The sequence below is a fragment of the Bos taurus genome, chromosome 11 (genome assembly GCF_002263795.3).
Source record: "Bos taurus isolate L1 Dominette 01449 registration number 42190680 breed Hereford chromosome 11, ARS-UCD2.0, whole genome shotgun sequence".
NCBI classification, from domain to species: Eukaryota; Metazoa; Chordata; class Mammalia; order Artiodactyla; family Bovidae; genus Bos; species Bos taurus.
This window is the reverse complement of record NC_037338.1, coordinates 2,668,659-2,681,097: the sequence shown is the minus strand read 5'-3', so window position 1 is coordinate 2,681,097 and position 12,439 is coordinate 2,668,659. Positions and strand designations below refer to the sequence as shown.

General features: G+C 58.6%; 1 protein-coding gene across 8 annotated transcripts in view; it reads right to left on the bottom strand.

Moving 5' to 3' along the window:
• Nucleotides 1-12,439, bottom strand: part of FER1L5 (fer-1 like family member 5) — a 54,518-nt gene that overhangs the window by 3,104 nt on the left and 38,975 nt on the right. For 3 of the 8 annotated variants that reach the window (XM_059891631.1, XM_059891625.1, XM_059891626.1), the window contains 18 exons: nucleotides 11,504-11,606; nucleotides 10,578-10,741; nucleotides 10,286-10,459; nucleotides 9,912-10,053; nucleotides 9,711-9,788; nucleotides 8,458-8,639; nucleotides 7,706-7,867; nucleotides 7,281-7,382; nucleotides 5,884-6,030; nucleotides 5,642-5,804; nucleotides 5,509-5,534; nucleotides 4,406-4,681; nucleotides 3,968-4,087; nucleotides 3,268-3,429; nucleotides 2,968-3,059; nucleotides 2,211-2,381; nucleotides 1,848-1,996; nucleotides 1,269-1,408 (listed from right to left, as the gene is read on the bottom strand). In XM_059891631.1, the coding sequence (XP_059747614.1) occupies nucleotides 1,269-1,408; nucleotides 1,848-1,996; nucleotides 2,211-2,381; nucleotides 2,968-3,059; nucleotides 3,268-3,429; nucleotides 3,968-4,087; nucleotides 4,406-4,681; nucleotides 5,509-5,534; nucleotides 5,642-5,804; nucleotides 5,884-6,030; nucleotides 7,281-7,382; nucleotides 7,706-7,867; nucleotides 8,458-8,639; nucleotides 9,711-9,788; nucleotides 9,912-10,053; nucleotides 10,286-10,459; nucleotides 10,578-10,741; nucleotides 11,504-11,606 (2,553 nt within the window). Of the gene's footprint in view, nucleotides 1-1,268; nucleotides 1,409-1,847; nucleotides 1,997-2,210; nucleotides 2,382-2,967; nucleotides 3,060-3,267; nucleotides 3,430-3,967; nucleotides 4,088-4,405; nucleotides 4,682-5,508; nucleotides 5,535-5,641; nucleotides 5,805-5,883; nucleotides 6,031-7,280; nucleotides 7,383-7,705; nucleotides 7,868-8,457; nucleotides 8,640-9,710; nucleotides 9,789-9,911; nucleotides 10,054-10,285; nucleotides 10,460-10,577; nucleotides 10,742-11,503; nucleotides 11,607-12,439 lie in introns of those variants that run through there. The other 5 variants (XM_059891627.1, XM_059891630.1, XM_059891628.1 and 2 more) reach the window with 5 other exon arrangements.

The window sequence follows — 12,439 nt, the reverse complement described above, 5'->3', positions numbered from 1 at the left end:
CGCTACTCCCCGCTCTCGGCATGCTGGCCTGGTGGGGGTCCCCGTCCCAGGGTCTAGGCCTGCTGAGGCTGTGTTTCTAGCACTAAGCATTGGGGGATCTGGAAGTCGATGGACTTCAGACAGGAAGTCAGCACACCACGCACCAGCTTCCACTTTCTTTTTTTGGTGGGGAGAACATGCTGGTGGCGTGTGACGGCTGTGAAGCTGGGGGCTGTGGTGCTGGGGCATCACATGTCACTGGGGTCTGCAGGGGGATGCCATTTAACAGGCCCTGCCTGACAGCCTCTCTGCACGGGGCTACGAATGGGATGGGGGCTGTGTTGATTAACCACCTAGTGGCCCCGAAAAAGGGTAAGCTTGGTGATCACCAGGTCATTTCATGTGGAACCACATCCTAAGGATACCAAGCACAGAGGTCTAGGCAAGAAGGGATAGAACCAGTGAGGAAAGGGGAGAGAAGAAAGCAAGAAGGAGTCACCAATACTTCGGCCACCTGATGTGAAGCGCCGACTCATTGGAAAATAACCTAATGCTGGGAAAGATTGAGGGCAGGAGGAGAAGGGAGCAACAGAGGGTGAGACGATTACACAGCATCACTGACTCAATGGACGTTAGTTTGAGCAAACTCCGGAAGATGGTGAAAGACAGGGAAGCTTGGCGTGCTGCGCTCCATGGGGTCACAGAGTCGGACACGACTTGGCAACTGGACAACAGCAACAAAAAGCTACCAACGGTGAGTCCTTCAAACCACGTGACCTAGTTTTACTCTTCTGAAACTGGCCCCACTGAATGAGAAGACAAGTTCAGTGAGGGTGGTTTTAAAAAGTGCTCAGCAGAGAACTTTGCTACGTAGAACGTGCTGTCAGGTTGAGAGATGGGGAGAATGCCCCGAGCCATTCTGGTGGCTGGAGGATGGGGGATCACTGGGGTGCCTGTGGGGATCTTTATTCTTTTTGTTTGGGGTTCCTTGCTGTGTAGAAAACACAGCCTGCATTTCACAGCCAAGTCAGGGTTATGAAGTCTGACCCTGGCGGGTGGGGCCCCCAAATGCTTCCACAGCAGACACAGGGCCTCCGTTTTTCATCAGCAACTTTTCCAGCTCTGACTCTCTCCACTCTGCGTGACGTCGCTGCAGCTTCTTATTAACACACCCAGAACAGATTTGTCATCCTTGCAGTCACACCTGTGCATGCCTGGCCTTTCCTGCCCCTCTCATCCTAGATGGTGGGGCTTCCCTGCCTCCCGCTCTGGCCCCTCAAGTCTCATACCTGGTCGATGCCCGGCTGGCTGTCACTGTACAGAGTGCGGGTCTCCACATGCTCGGGTACCAGCCCCTGGGTGTGCAGGAGGTACAGAGCCAGGCGCTCTTTCTTAGATCCCAAGAAGCGCGCTCTAGGGGGCTTGAGTTCTGTATCGGAGAGGGGATGGGGAGGAGGTATCAGGAAGTCAGGCGCCTTCCCATCCCACACGTGGGCCCCGCCTTCACCCTCAGCCTGGGAGGCGGACTTGGTTATCCATTACAGGAGGGTATGGGACAGGGTGGTGCTGGTGGTAAAGAACCCTCCTGCCAATGCAGGTTAGAGAGATGTGGGTTCAATCCCTGGGTTGGGAAGATCCCCTGGAACAGGAAATGGCAACCGACTCCATGCCTGGAGAACCCCATGGACAGAGGTGCCTGGCGGGCTGCAGTCCATAGTTCACACAGAGTCGGACATGACTGAAGCAACTTGGCATGTGTGCAGAGGACAGGGTTGGGGGCAATGCCCTCTGGCAACACCTCCATCCTGAGCCCCACTGGAGGCAGAGGCCTGGCCCTGCGCTTGCTGGCAGGTGTGTATGCTTCTCACCAAAGCTTTGCAGTTCGAATTTTTTCCCGTTGTAATAAACAGAGTCACCCTCAGGGCTGAAGAGAGGTGGTGGTAGTCCCTTTCGCTTGGCGTGGTGCTCCAAGAGCAAGCTTGGGGGCATCTGATCCCGCCACCTGAAGGGTCCTGACCTGTGGGGAGACCTGAGTCCTGGAGAAGCCCCTGCTGCCCGCTGCAGGCTGACCGGTGCTGGGAGCGGGCCTGCAGATGGGTTTGGGCCCCAGCTCCCCGGCTCGGGATGCAGATGTCTTCAAGGGGAGCTATGGGTTCCTTCCTCCACCCTCACCTGCTCCCTTGCCCACCACCCGCCACCCCCCCCACCCCCCGCCCAGCTCAGGTCCTCACTGGCAATAGGATTTGGAGAGCCCACAACGAGCTCCAAAGCCAGACAGGAGTCGGTCTTCAAGGTCAATGACTGTGGTTCCAATCATATCATCAGGTGAGAATAGGTCAAAGTCATATAGCTGGATCTCTAGGTCTTTCTCCAGGGGGATGGTGCAGCTCAGTTCAAACATCCTGGGGGGAGGGTGTTGGAGATAGAGACTGAGGACCATGTTATCCACCTGCCTCCATTTCTCCAGCATCCTGGCCCCCGTGCCTGTGCGCCACTCTGGTCCCGGTGGATATAGAGAGCAGAGCCTGGCATGACTGTCCTCTGCCAATAACCAGCCCTCAGTCCTGGTGGGAGCAATTTTTTTTGGGGGGGGGCGGGGGGCTGCTCTGGGTCTTAGTTGTGACATGCAGGATCTTTGGTTGTGGCATGAGAACTCTTAGTTGCAGCATGTGGGATCTAGTTCCCTGAGCAGGGTCAAACCTAGGCCCCCTGCACTGGGAGTGCAGAGTCTTAGCCACCGGACCACCAGGGAAATCCTGGGAGTAACTTTTGATAGGCCTGGGGTGCAGGACTCTGAGCTCCCTTCCAGGGCAGCGTGTTAGAGAGGGAGGGGAGAGCTGGGCTGCCCGTTGGTGCGGGTGCTTTGTCCATCCGTTGAACACGATGCTAGGAACGCAGAAGCTAGAAGAATTGTCTGCTTCCAGGACTGCTCCTGACCCGCGGGGGAGGAGAGTAGGGGTGTGGGACCCGGCGCACTGGGCGGCTCACACGCCAAAGATGGGGTCCAGAGTGTTGGGTTGGTACTTGTCCCGGTTGCCAAGCATCGTCTGTCCCAGTTTCAGGATCACGTAAGGGTCACACTGGGGTTCAGAGAGAAGGGAGGGGAGGACAGGAAATAGGAATCAGCCTGGGTTGGCGAGGGAGCACCGGAGTGGGTCAGAGAGGAGCCCTTTGTGCAGACGTCTGGGCGTCAGCCTGAGGGAGCTCCAGGATGCTGCAGTGCAGAGTGAGGTGTAGGGGTGGGCAGGGCTGGGAGGCCGAGTGCTGTGGCTCGGGGGTGCTGGTTACCAGGCCATTGAAGTCTTGGGGCTGCAGGTGGAAGGCTCGCACGATGTACACCCGCACCAGGCACTGCTGGGGGAAGTCCTCTTTCTTAGGCCAAAGCGGGAACTGGCGAGGGGGCTTGGGCGCTTCCGGGTTCTCAGGAAAGGGGTAGACGCGGAACTGGCCCTGTGCGTGTGTCAGGGAGGGAAGGTCTTGGCCGCCAGCCTGGCAGCAGCGGCCTGGCTGTGTAAGTCCCTCCAGGAGGGGCCCCGGGTCCCAGGTCAGAAGAGTGGGCTGTGTTGAGGATGGCAGGACCTGAAACCCACAAGGACCCGTGGGGGCAAGTGCTGCAGAGATGCTCAGGGAGGACCATGATGTTCAGGAGGGGTGATCAGGAAGGGCATTCAGAGGGGTGTTAACACAGGAACTGAGCTCCCGGTTTCTGCTGAAGGGAGCTCTCCACCCCCATCCACCCCTCCAGGTCCACACTTCTTTTCAAAAGCTTGAGCCTGAGCAGGGATTGAAAAGCCCTAGCCCTTCCTGCATCAGGGGAGGCAACCCTGAGTCCCTTCAGAGGTCAGTCTCTGACCCCCACTCCCAAGACTGTCAAGCCCTCCATTCCCATCCTCACAATGAACATATAGAACCAGGGCTCCTATCAGTCTTCCTCCGGGCAGAAGGGGCCCAGGGTGATGGGTGCAGCCACGCAGGGTTGGACACACACCTTGAACTCCCCTACCACAGGGCTGTCCAGCCTGGGCCATTCCTGGTAGAGTTTGAAGGTCTGGCAGAAGTCCTGCAGGCCTTGGAAGGCTGGCACAGCCTCTAGCTCGCAGTCATACACCTGTGGGAGGGCACGGAGGACCCCGCTGGTGGGGGCAGCCAGCCAGGGCCCGGCCTGAGGGGACCATTCCTAGGATGGGGCCGGCGGAGGGACCCCTGGGGTCAGCACAGCTGCCAGTGGGAGTGCTGGTTCCTGAAAGAGTGTGGCCACGGGTCTTGTGGTCCAGAGTCTTGTGAAAATGGTGCGGGAACACTGCCTGCTGCCGCTCTCCCCGTCTCCACCAGCGTGGCCGTTCCCTGAGGCCTCGGTACCCGTGCGCTGGCCTCCCCCAGGACTCTCCCATCCCTCAGTGGTCCTCGCTCTCAGGGGCCTGCGAACCTTCAGGGTGTGATAGTCTTTGTACTTGTACTTCAAGGTCTGGGGAGCATCTCCGGTGGCCCAGAACAGCTTGCTCCACCAGTCTACTTCCTGGTCGTATTCGTCCTGGCAGGGAGAGGGGCATTTTGGCCCCTGGGGAAGGGGCACGGTGGCTTCCTCTGCCCCCACCCTTCCCCTGAGCTGCCCAGGGTTGTTCCTTATTCCCCGAGGCTGAGCCTCCATCACCTCAGCTTTGCTGGACTTGAACCAGAACTTTTCATAGAGGTAACCTAGGAGCTGAAAAATGACTGCACATGAGCGAGGCGAGGCCCAGCTGCCCATCGCCTCCCACTTCCCAGGGGAGAACGGGCTCGAGGTCACGGCTCCCTTCCCATTCACAGAGGCCTCTTAATTCACGGGTCCTCAGACATAGGATGGGGGCCAAGAAGGAGGGGAAGGTTTGTTCTAGGTTCTCGTTGCCTGCAGCCCAGATTGAACTCTGGAAGGCTCAGAAGTTCAGAGCCTTAAGTCCCACCCCAGGCTCCTGGATCCGAATCTGCATTTGTTCAGGATGTCCCAAGGATTCCTGTGCATTCAAAGTCAACAGGTGCTGCTCCAGGCCAGCAGTTCTGAAGTTCAGAAACACTGGAATCACTTGGGGTGGGGTGAGATATGAAAGCGTTGTCACTCAGTCGTGTCCGACTCTTTGTGACCCCATGGACTGTAGCCGGCCAGGCTCCTCTGTCTGTGGAATTCTCCAGGCAAGAATACTGGAGTGAGTAAGCCATTCCAGGGGATCTTCCCCACCCAGGGATCGAACCCAGATCTCCCACATGGCAGGATTTTTTTACCATCTGAACCACCAGAGAAGCCCTTGGGGAAAAAAAAGAGATTTATGCCACCTGGGTCCTACCCCCAGCAATTGGTCAATAGCCTGGCCATCAGGGCTTTTTAAAATTCTTGAGCAATTCTAATATGCAGCCCAGGTTGAGAATTGCTGCTCTTGAGTTTCCTTGAACAGGTAGGCCTCACCCTGGAGGCACAGACATCAGAGCTCTGTTTACCCACCTCAGGCACAAGGGCCATTTCCTGAAATGGCACAGGGCCTCCGGCCCTTCACTCACCTCCTGGTACTTTTTCACCGACAGCGCTGAGTGGAGAAAGCGCAGTCGTGAGTCTCGGAAGAGGGGACGAGGGGGAGGATGAGGGGCACCCCGTGGGTGAGGCTGGGGGAGGGGCAGGGAGAGAGGGTCATACTTGGGGGCCGCGGGGGCACGTAGTCCTCGGCCCAGGGATCACAGAAGTAGGGCTGCAGAGAGTGGACGTTGGCCTGGCCCACCACGGTCTCCTGGCCGAAGTCCTGATTGTCCACCACCTTCAGCACCAGGGGCAGCGCAAAGGTCTCCTCCGTAGGCATGTACTGCAGCCCCGGACAGGCCAGGGCGTGAGGCTTCCCGCGCGGCGGGCACTGTCCCAGCCCTCGCCCACGGCGTCCTTACCAGCGTGAGGAGGAGGGCTGACTGGGCGAAGTTGGGATTGGTCTGGAAGTCCCTGATGGGCTCGGTCTGCAGGGACTCCTCCCAGCATTCCACCAGGAGCTGGGGCGAGCGCACCTGCTTCATGTTTCGAAGGCCCCAGACCAGCATCTGGCGGGATGGACAGCGGGTGAGGACGGGGACAGGCGGCGCCTCTGCGTCGGGGGCCCAGCCTGGCTGGGGGGCTGCAGGGCCAGGGCACGAGGCTGGGTGCTGGAGAGTCTGGCGGCACACTCAGGCCCCCTCTCCTGTGAGAAGGAGCGCTTCTGCTCCAGGCCCGGGCACTGTCCCTCTCCTCCTTGCTCCCTTGCTAGCCGTCTGGCCTCTAAACATTTCTCTGGGGGCTGAGTTCCTGACGCTGGCTGCCTCCCAGGCCTACAGCAGCTGGTGTGGCCCCCGGGCTCCTAGGCATGGCTGTGCCCTCTAGCTCATGGATGACTTGGGTCCCACAGAGCTCCATGGCCAGTCAGCGGGATAGTGCCCTGAGACCTCGCTCTCAGTGGACCCACACTGGGCACCCCACGAGCGGTTCACACCCTCCTCACAGAGCTGCCTCGGGGCAGACTGGGAACCAGCCACCTGGCCTGACCCGGGCTGTGGTGCTGGGATGACCTGACCGTTGTCCACCCTTGGCCAGGTCTGCGGCAGGCACGTGGGTTCTAACATGGGGCCTTCCATGCTCCTCTTGGAAGAGGTGAGAAACGTCCTGGCACTTGGAGTCTGGCAGGACCAGGCTTCAACTCTGCTGCTGCCACTGAGCCCCTGTGTTACTGTGTGTGGCTGTGTTATTTCTCAGAGCCTGAATTTCCTTCTTTGGATGGTAGTAGTCCCTAATTTTTGCTCAGGGGCCACGTGAGGCTCACACACAGTAGGTAATGAATGCTAAAGCCCTTTGTCTACGACTTGCTGAGTGCCAAGACACTCAGTCATGTCCGACTCTTTTCGACCCCCTGGACTGTAGCCCACCCGGCTCCTCTGTCCATGAGATTCTCCAGGCAAGAATACTGGCGTGGGTTGCCATTGCCTTCTCCAGAGGATCTTCCCCACCCAGGGATGGAACCCGTGTCTCTTACGTCTCCTGTATTAGCAGGCAGGTTCTTTACCACTAGCGCTACTTCATGATATTTTGCTGCTGCAGAGATTTGCATTAAAATACTGCAAAATATTCTATCAGAGCTTCTGCCCTTCACGTCTCTCCTGTCTCCCTGTGTCTCTCACAGGGTATCTTCTCGGGGTCTGAGCTTTTGGTCAGGTAGGCAGAAGGCACAAGAGGGTGAGCAGAGAGTGCTCCGCGATGCTCAACTGCTCTGGGGACAGCTTGTGCCCCGCCCGCCCGCCTGCCCCGCTCCACACTTTGTCACCTCAATAGCCATTTTCCGGAGCGTGGGCTGGATGCTCTTGGGGAGGATGTAGATGCCATTCTTCCAGGGCACACTTAACATGGGCAGCTGCTGTCTGAGGCTCTGAAGGGATGAGGCAGGGGAGTAGGGAGCATGAGGCCCCATTGGTCTGGTCCTATTGTGCTCCTCCCCCACTCAAGCAGGACCCTGAGAGCACTCAGCTGAGGCGGCCCTGGAGCCCTTTGGGCAGAAGCTAGTGGCGAGTCACGGAGAGGCTGGGCAGGTCGGCACCACCCAGCCCAGTGGTGTCTGAGCCAGGGCCCCCCAGGGCTTTCTTGAGGGACTGGGCTTGGGGGCTGCCGGTTGTGGGAACCCATGGCAGAGGAGTGGGGCAGGGTCGGGGCGCTGAGCACCCCACCTCCCAGCTGGGCCCCCTCTCCTAGCACCTCAGTCTCAAGGATCAGCTCACAGGACGCCAAGATTTCACCCTCCTCGTCCTCCAGCCCTTTTACAAGGGGGTGCCACCTCATAGGGGGCAGGATCCGGTCTTGGGCGTCCAGCCAGACCACCGGGTGCCATATGCTCCGTCCCCACAGTGTCTCATTGCCCTGCAGGGAAGGGGGAAGTCACAGAACCTGGGGGCCAGGCTGGCAGCATTCCAGCTCCTCCCGGGATTCCGACGACACCAGGGTCAGGGCTGACATTTATGTTCTCAGGATGTGCTCTGCGAATCAGCCTCACTGAGCACTTTCTGAATATTCTCCTCTACAAGAATGACCCCTCACAGGAATTCCCTGGTGGTCCAGTGGTTAGGACTGCTCACTTCCACTGCAGGGGGCATGAATTCAATCCCTGGCCAGACAGCTAAGATCCCTTCCTGCCACGTGCATGCATAAGTGCTGTCGCTCAGTCATGTCCAATTCTTTTCAACCCCATGGACTGCAGCCCGCCAGGCTCCTCTGTCCATGGGATTCTCCAGGCAAGGAGACTGGAGTGCCTTGCCATGCCTTCCTCCTCCAGGGGATCTTCCCAACCCAGGGATCGAACCAGTATCTCTTATGTCTCCTGCACTGGCAGGTGGGTTCTTTACCACTAGCAACACCTGGGAAGCCCCAATCATGCTGCACAACGAAGCAAATAAAATAAGATGAATAAAATACAGTCTCCTCAGAGCTCTGCCCAGCCCAGCCCGCCTCACCTGGGGGTCCCGCTGCCACAGTTCCAACACCACACAAGGCGGGCTCTCTCTGGTGTCCTGAGGGTTCTCGTACAAAAGGAGGTGCTGAAAGATGAGCGTCTGGGCCCATGTGGGGGCTGTAGAGCTCTTCAGGGTTTGGGTGCACTGGCTGTGGTTCAAGAAGACCAGCCTGATGAAGGGCCCTGGGGGCGGAAGTTGAGGAGGTGGTGCCTTGGAGCTACTGAGTGAAGCCCTCCTCTCTTCGAGCCGCTGGCACCACCGGATCCAGTGCCCAGGGAGGCTTGGGCCCGCCAGCCGCAGCCACTCCAGCTCCCCCAGAAGGCCACCTCAGCGTTAGGCGCAGAGCCCATGGGCTGATAGCCAGAGGCCACCTTAAACTGTCATAGCTGGGGTCCAGGCGTCACAGACTCAGAGCGCCCCGTGGCTTCTCTGGAGGGGTTCTGGGGGCCAGGCTACATGTACATGGCTGCTCTTCCTCATTATCAGCAAGTGGCCTTGGCATCAGGGGACATCACAAGGCCCTTTGGAAGAGGCTGGTGGTGGTTTAGCTGCTCAGTGGTGTCTGACTCTCTGCAATCCCATGGACTATGTAGCCTGCCGGGCTCCTCTGTCCATGGGATTCTCTAGGCAGGAAACTGGAGTGGGTAGCCATTTCCTCCTCCAGGAGATCTTCCCCACCCGGGGATCAAACCTGCGTCTCTTGAATCTCCTGCACTGCAGGCGAATTTTTTTTTACTGCTAAGCCACCAGGGAAGCCCTCTCGATGTTCCCAATGGACACAGCTCCCAGCGGACACCCACTGCCCCGGCTAGACCCCGTCCAGCACTCTGACCTCTGACAAAGAGGGCCACTGCCAGCCCAGGGCACCTGAAATCTCCCTGTGGGGCCAGAAATTGCCAAACCTCATGCCCACCTGTCATCTGTCCCATGCAAGGGACAAGTGGGGCCCAAACCTGTCGCCCTCTCTCTAGCCTGTGTGTCTCCTCCACCCCGGCCCTCTTCACGGCCCAGCTAAGTGGTCTCTTCTGGGTGGAGCCTCCCCTTCCTGACCTCACGGTGTTGGGGACACACTGACAGACCGCGCCCATCCTGTGTCCCCTGTTCCCGTGTCTTTTCCACAACCAGGCTCATGAGCTGCTGGGGGCAGGGGTCTGCATGGTTGTCACCCCCTCCCTCGCCATCCTTTGTACTGCTGAGTGGTCAAATTGGGGAGGTCCCTGAGAGGGTGGCGGAGAAGGGGTGCCCTTGCCTACCCTGGAATGTCTGGACGTGGCTGGACATCAGGTTCCGGGCCTGGTAGATGTAGCAGAAGAGCTGGTAGTAGTGGGGCTCTGGGAGAGAGAGGAGCCATGTCTGCCACCTGCCTTCAGGCCCCCCACCCCAGGCCCCCTGCTCCCCGCCCTCAGGCACTGGGGGCGTCTGGGGCCACCCAGGCAGACTCGCTGCACGCTCACTGTTGAAGACGCAGTAGATGAAAGGCAGGCTGGGCGTCTGGGTGATCCCCGGGGGCGCCCTCCGAGAACTCATGATTCTGTCCAGCCTCCGTGTGGACGACACCATGTCCGCCCTCCTCGCCTGCTCTTTCATATCTGTGCTCTGTGCCCAGGACAGACTCCCTGAGGCTCTTGGGTGCCTTTCTTGTCACCTCCAGCCCAGGCCCAGGTCACCCTTCTCCCCAGCCAAAGCCCAAGCATGTCCCCTCCACCACCCCACAGCGGTCACTGCATCTGACCACACGGGGCATCTCCGGCTGCCTGCCCCACCAGGTGTGCCCTGGCTCCGGAGGCAGGGTTGCAGGGGGGAGACCCCTAGACCACTGGGGCTTTACCAAGGATCCCTCCAGGAGGAATATGGGTGCAATGCCCTTGACCTTGTTGGGGGCCAGCCTGCGGTGCCAGCAGCGGCGGCGGAAGCGGCTCTGGGGCTCAGGGTTCAGGTGGAACTTGGAGCCGAAGACGCCGTACTCCCAGCCTGCCTCGTCCTCAGCCAGGCCGGGGTGGTGCTGCAGGAAGAGCAGAGGCGCCCTCTCACCCCGTGTGGGTGTGGGAGTGGGTGGGCCCCCTCTGTGGGCCCCCCTCCCGCTCCATGGTCCCACCGGTCGCTGCCAGGCAGCCCCTCACCAGCTGCAGGAAGGAGAGAGTCTCCTGTTCGTGGCTCAGCTGCCCGTGGTCCCGGTAGCGCACTCGCGCCCAGCGCCGGCGCCGGCGTGAGTAGTAGGTCTTCTCCACCGAGTTCCAGACCTGGGGCAGCCCCGAGGGCGGGATGCCCACGCCGTACTCCCAGCCTGCGGGGCCAGGACATGGCCCGTGGGTGCCCAGGGGCCACGGGCTCAGGGGCTTGGATGGGCCTGAGACACAGGCCCCGGGAAGGGCAGGCCAAGGGGGCAGTGCAGTCCCTCAGATCCAGGTATATCTGGCCACAAGGAAAGGTGTGGTCACCCAGCATCACCCGGTGGCCTGAGCCCAGCAGCCCATCTGACAGATGGAGAAGGTGAGCTCACAGATGTCCTGGGACCCGCACACATCACCCAGTTCATAAGTAGCAGAGCCTGCACGCTGAGCCCCCGTCTCCTGACTCCTAGCCCATTCATTACCCCTTCCCTGGGGCCACTAGGGTGAACCAAGCTCTGGACTTGGCCTCAGTTCATGTGCCCAGGAGGCATTCAGCACGTGGGCTTCCCAGATGGAGGTAGTGGTAAAGAACTCGCCTGCCAATGCAGGTTAGACAGAAGACACTCGAGTTCAATCCCTGTGCTGGGAAGATCCCCTGGAGGCATGGCAACCCACTCCAGGATTCTTGCCTGGAGAATCCCCATGGACAGAGGAGCCTGGCAGTCCATGGGGTTGCAAAGCGTCAGACACGACTGAAGTGACTTAGCACGCATGCACACACCTGTCTTAAAGCTGGGGCCCATGTCTGTGGCAAGTAGGGTGGCCCCACTCTCTGAAGGCTGGGGACCCCAGGGACATAGGCCCACTCCACCCGAGAGCTTGGCGGTTTTCAGCTCCAGGCCCTTCCGCCCTCAGCCAGCGTCCAGAGGACTGACCCTCATTGTCCACTGCATGGTTCAGCTCCACAGCCCAGGTTTGCTTCACGTGCCAGCCTTGGGGGCACTTCACAATCTCCCGGGCCTCCACGGGCTCTCCATTCTGGGGGTGGACAGACAGGGCGGGCCTACTGCAGCTGTCGTGGGCTCCCACCCCAGGAGCAGACAGTGCCTCTTACGTCTAGTGCCATCTGAGTGTTCACTTAATGTGCTTTCATGGGTTTGCCCTTCTGAACTGTACATGTACTTTTAAAAGGAAACTTTATATAAGCACTATCAGTTCTATATCAACTTTATATAACCACTCAACATAAGTAGGAAATAACCATACATATGGCTATGAAAGTAAAATAGCATGACTGAATCTCAGGTGGATGCTGCTGCCTGCCCACACCCAAGCCAGCTCTGCCCTTGTGCGGAGGAGACCAGCCTGCAAAATGTGAGTTAATCTCGCTGTCCAGTCAGGAGTACGTCAAGGCTGTATATTGTCACCCTGTTTATTTAATTTATATGCAGAGTACATCATGCAAGATACCAGGCTGGATAAAGCACAAGCTGGAATCAAGATTGCCAGGAGAAACAATCCCAGATATGCAGATGACACCATTCTTATGGCAGAAAGCAAAGAACTAAAGAGCCTCTTGATGAAAGTGAAACGAGAGTGAAAAAACTGGCTTAAAACTCAACATTCAAAAAACTAAGATCCAACAGATGGGGAAACAATAGGAACAGTGATAGACTTTATTTTGGGGGGCTCCAGATGACTGCAGCCATGAAATTAAAAGACGCTTGCTCCCTGGAAGAAAAGTTATGACCAACCTAGATAGCAGACTAAAAAGCATAGACATTACTTTGCCAAAAAAGGTCCGTCTAGTCAAGGCTGTGGTTTTTCCAGCGGTCATGTATGGATGTGAGAGTTGGACTATAAAGAAAGCT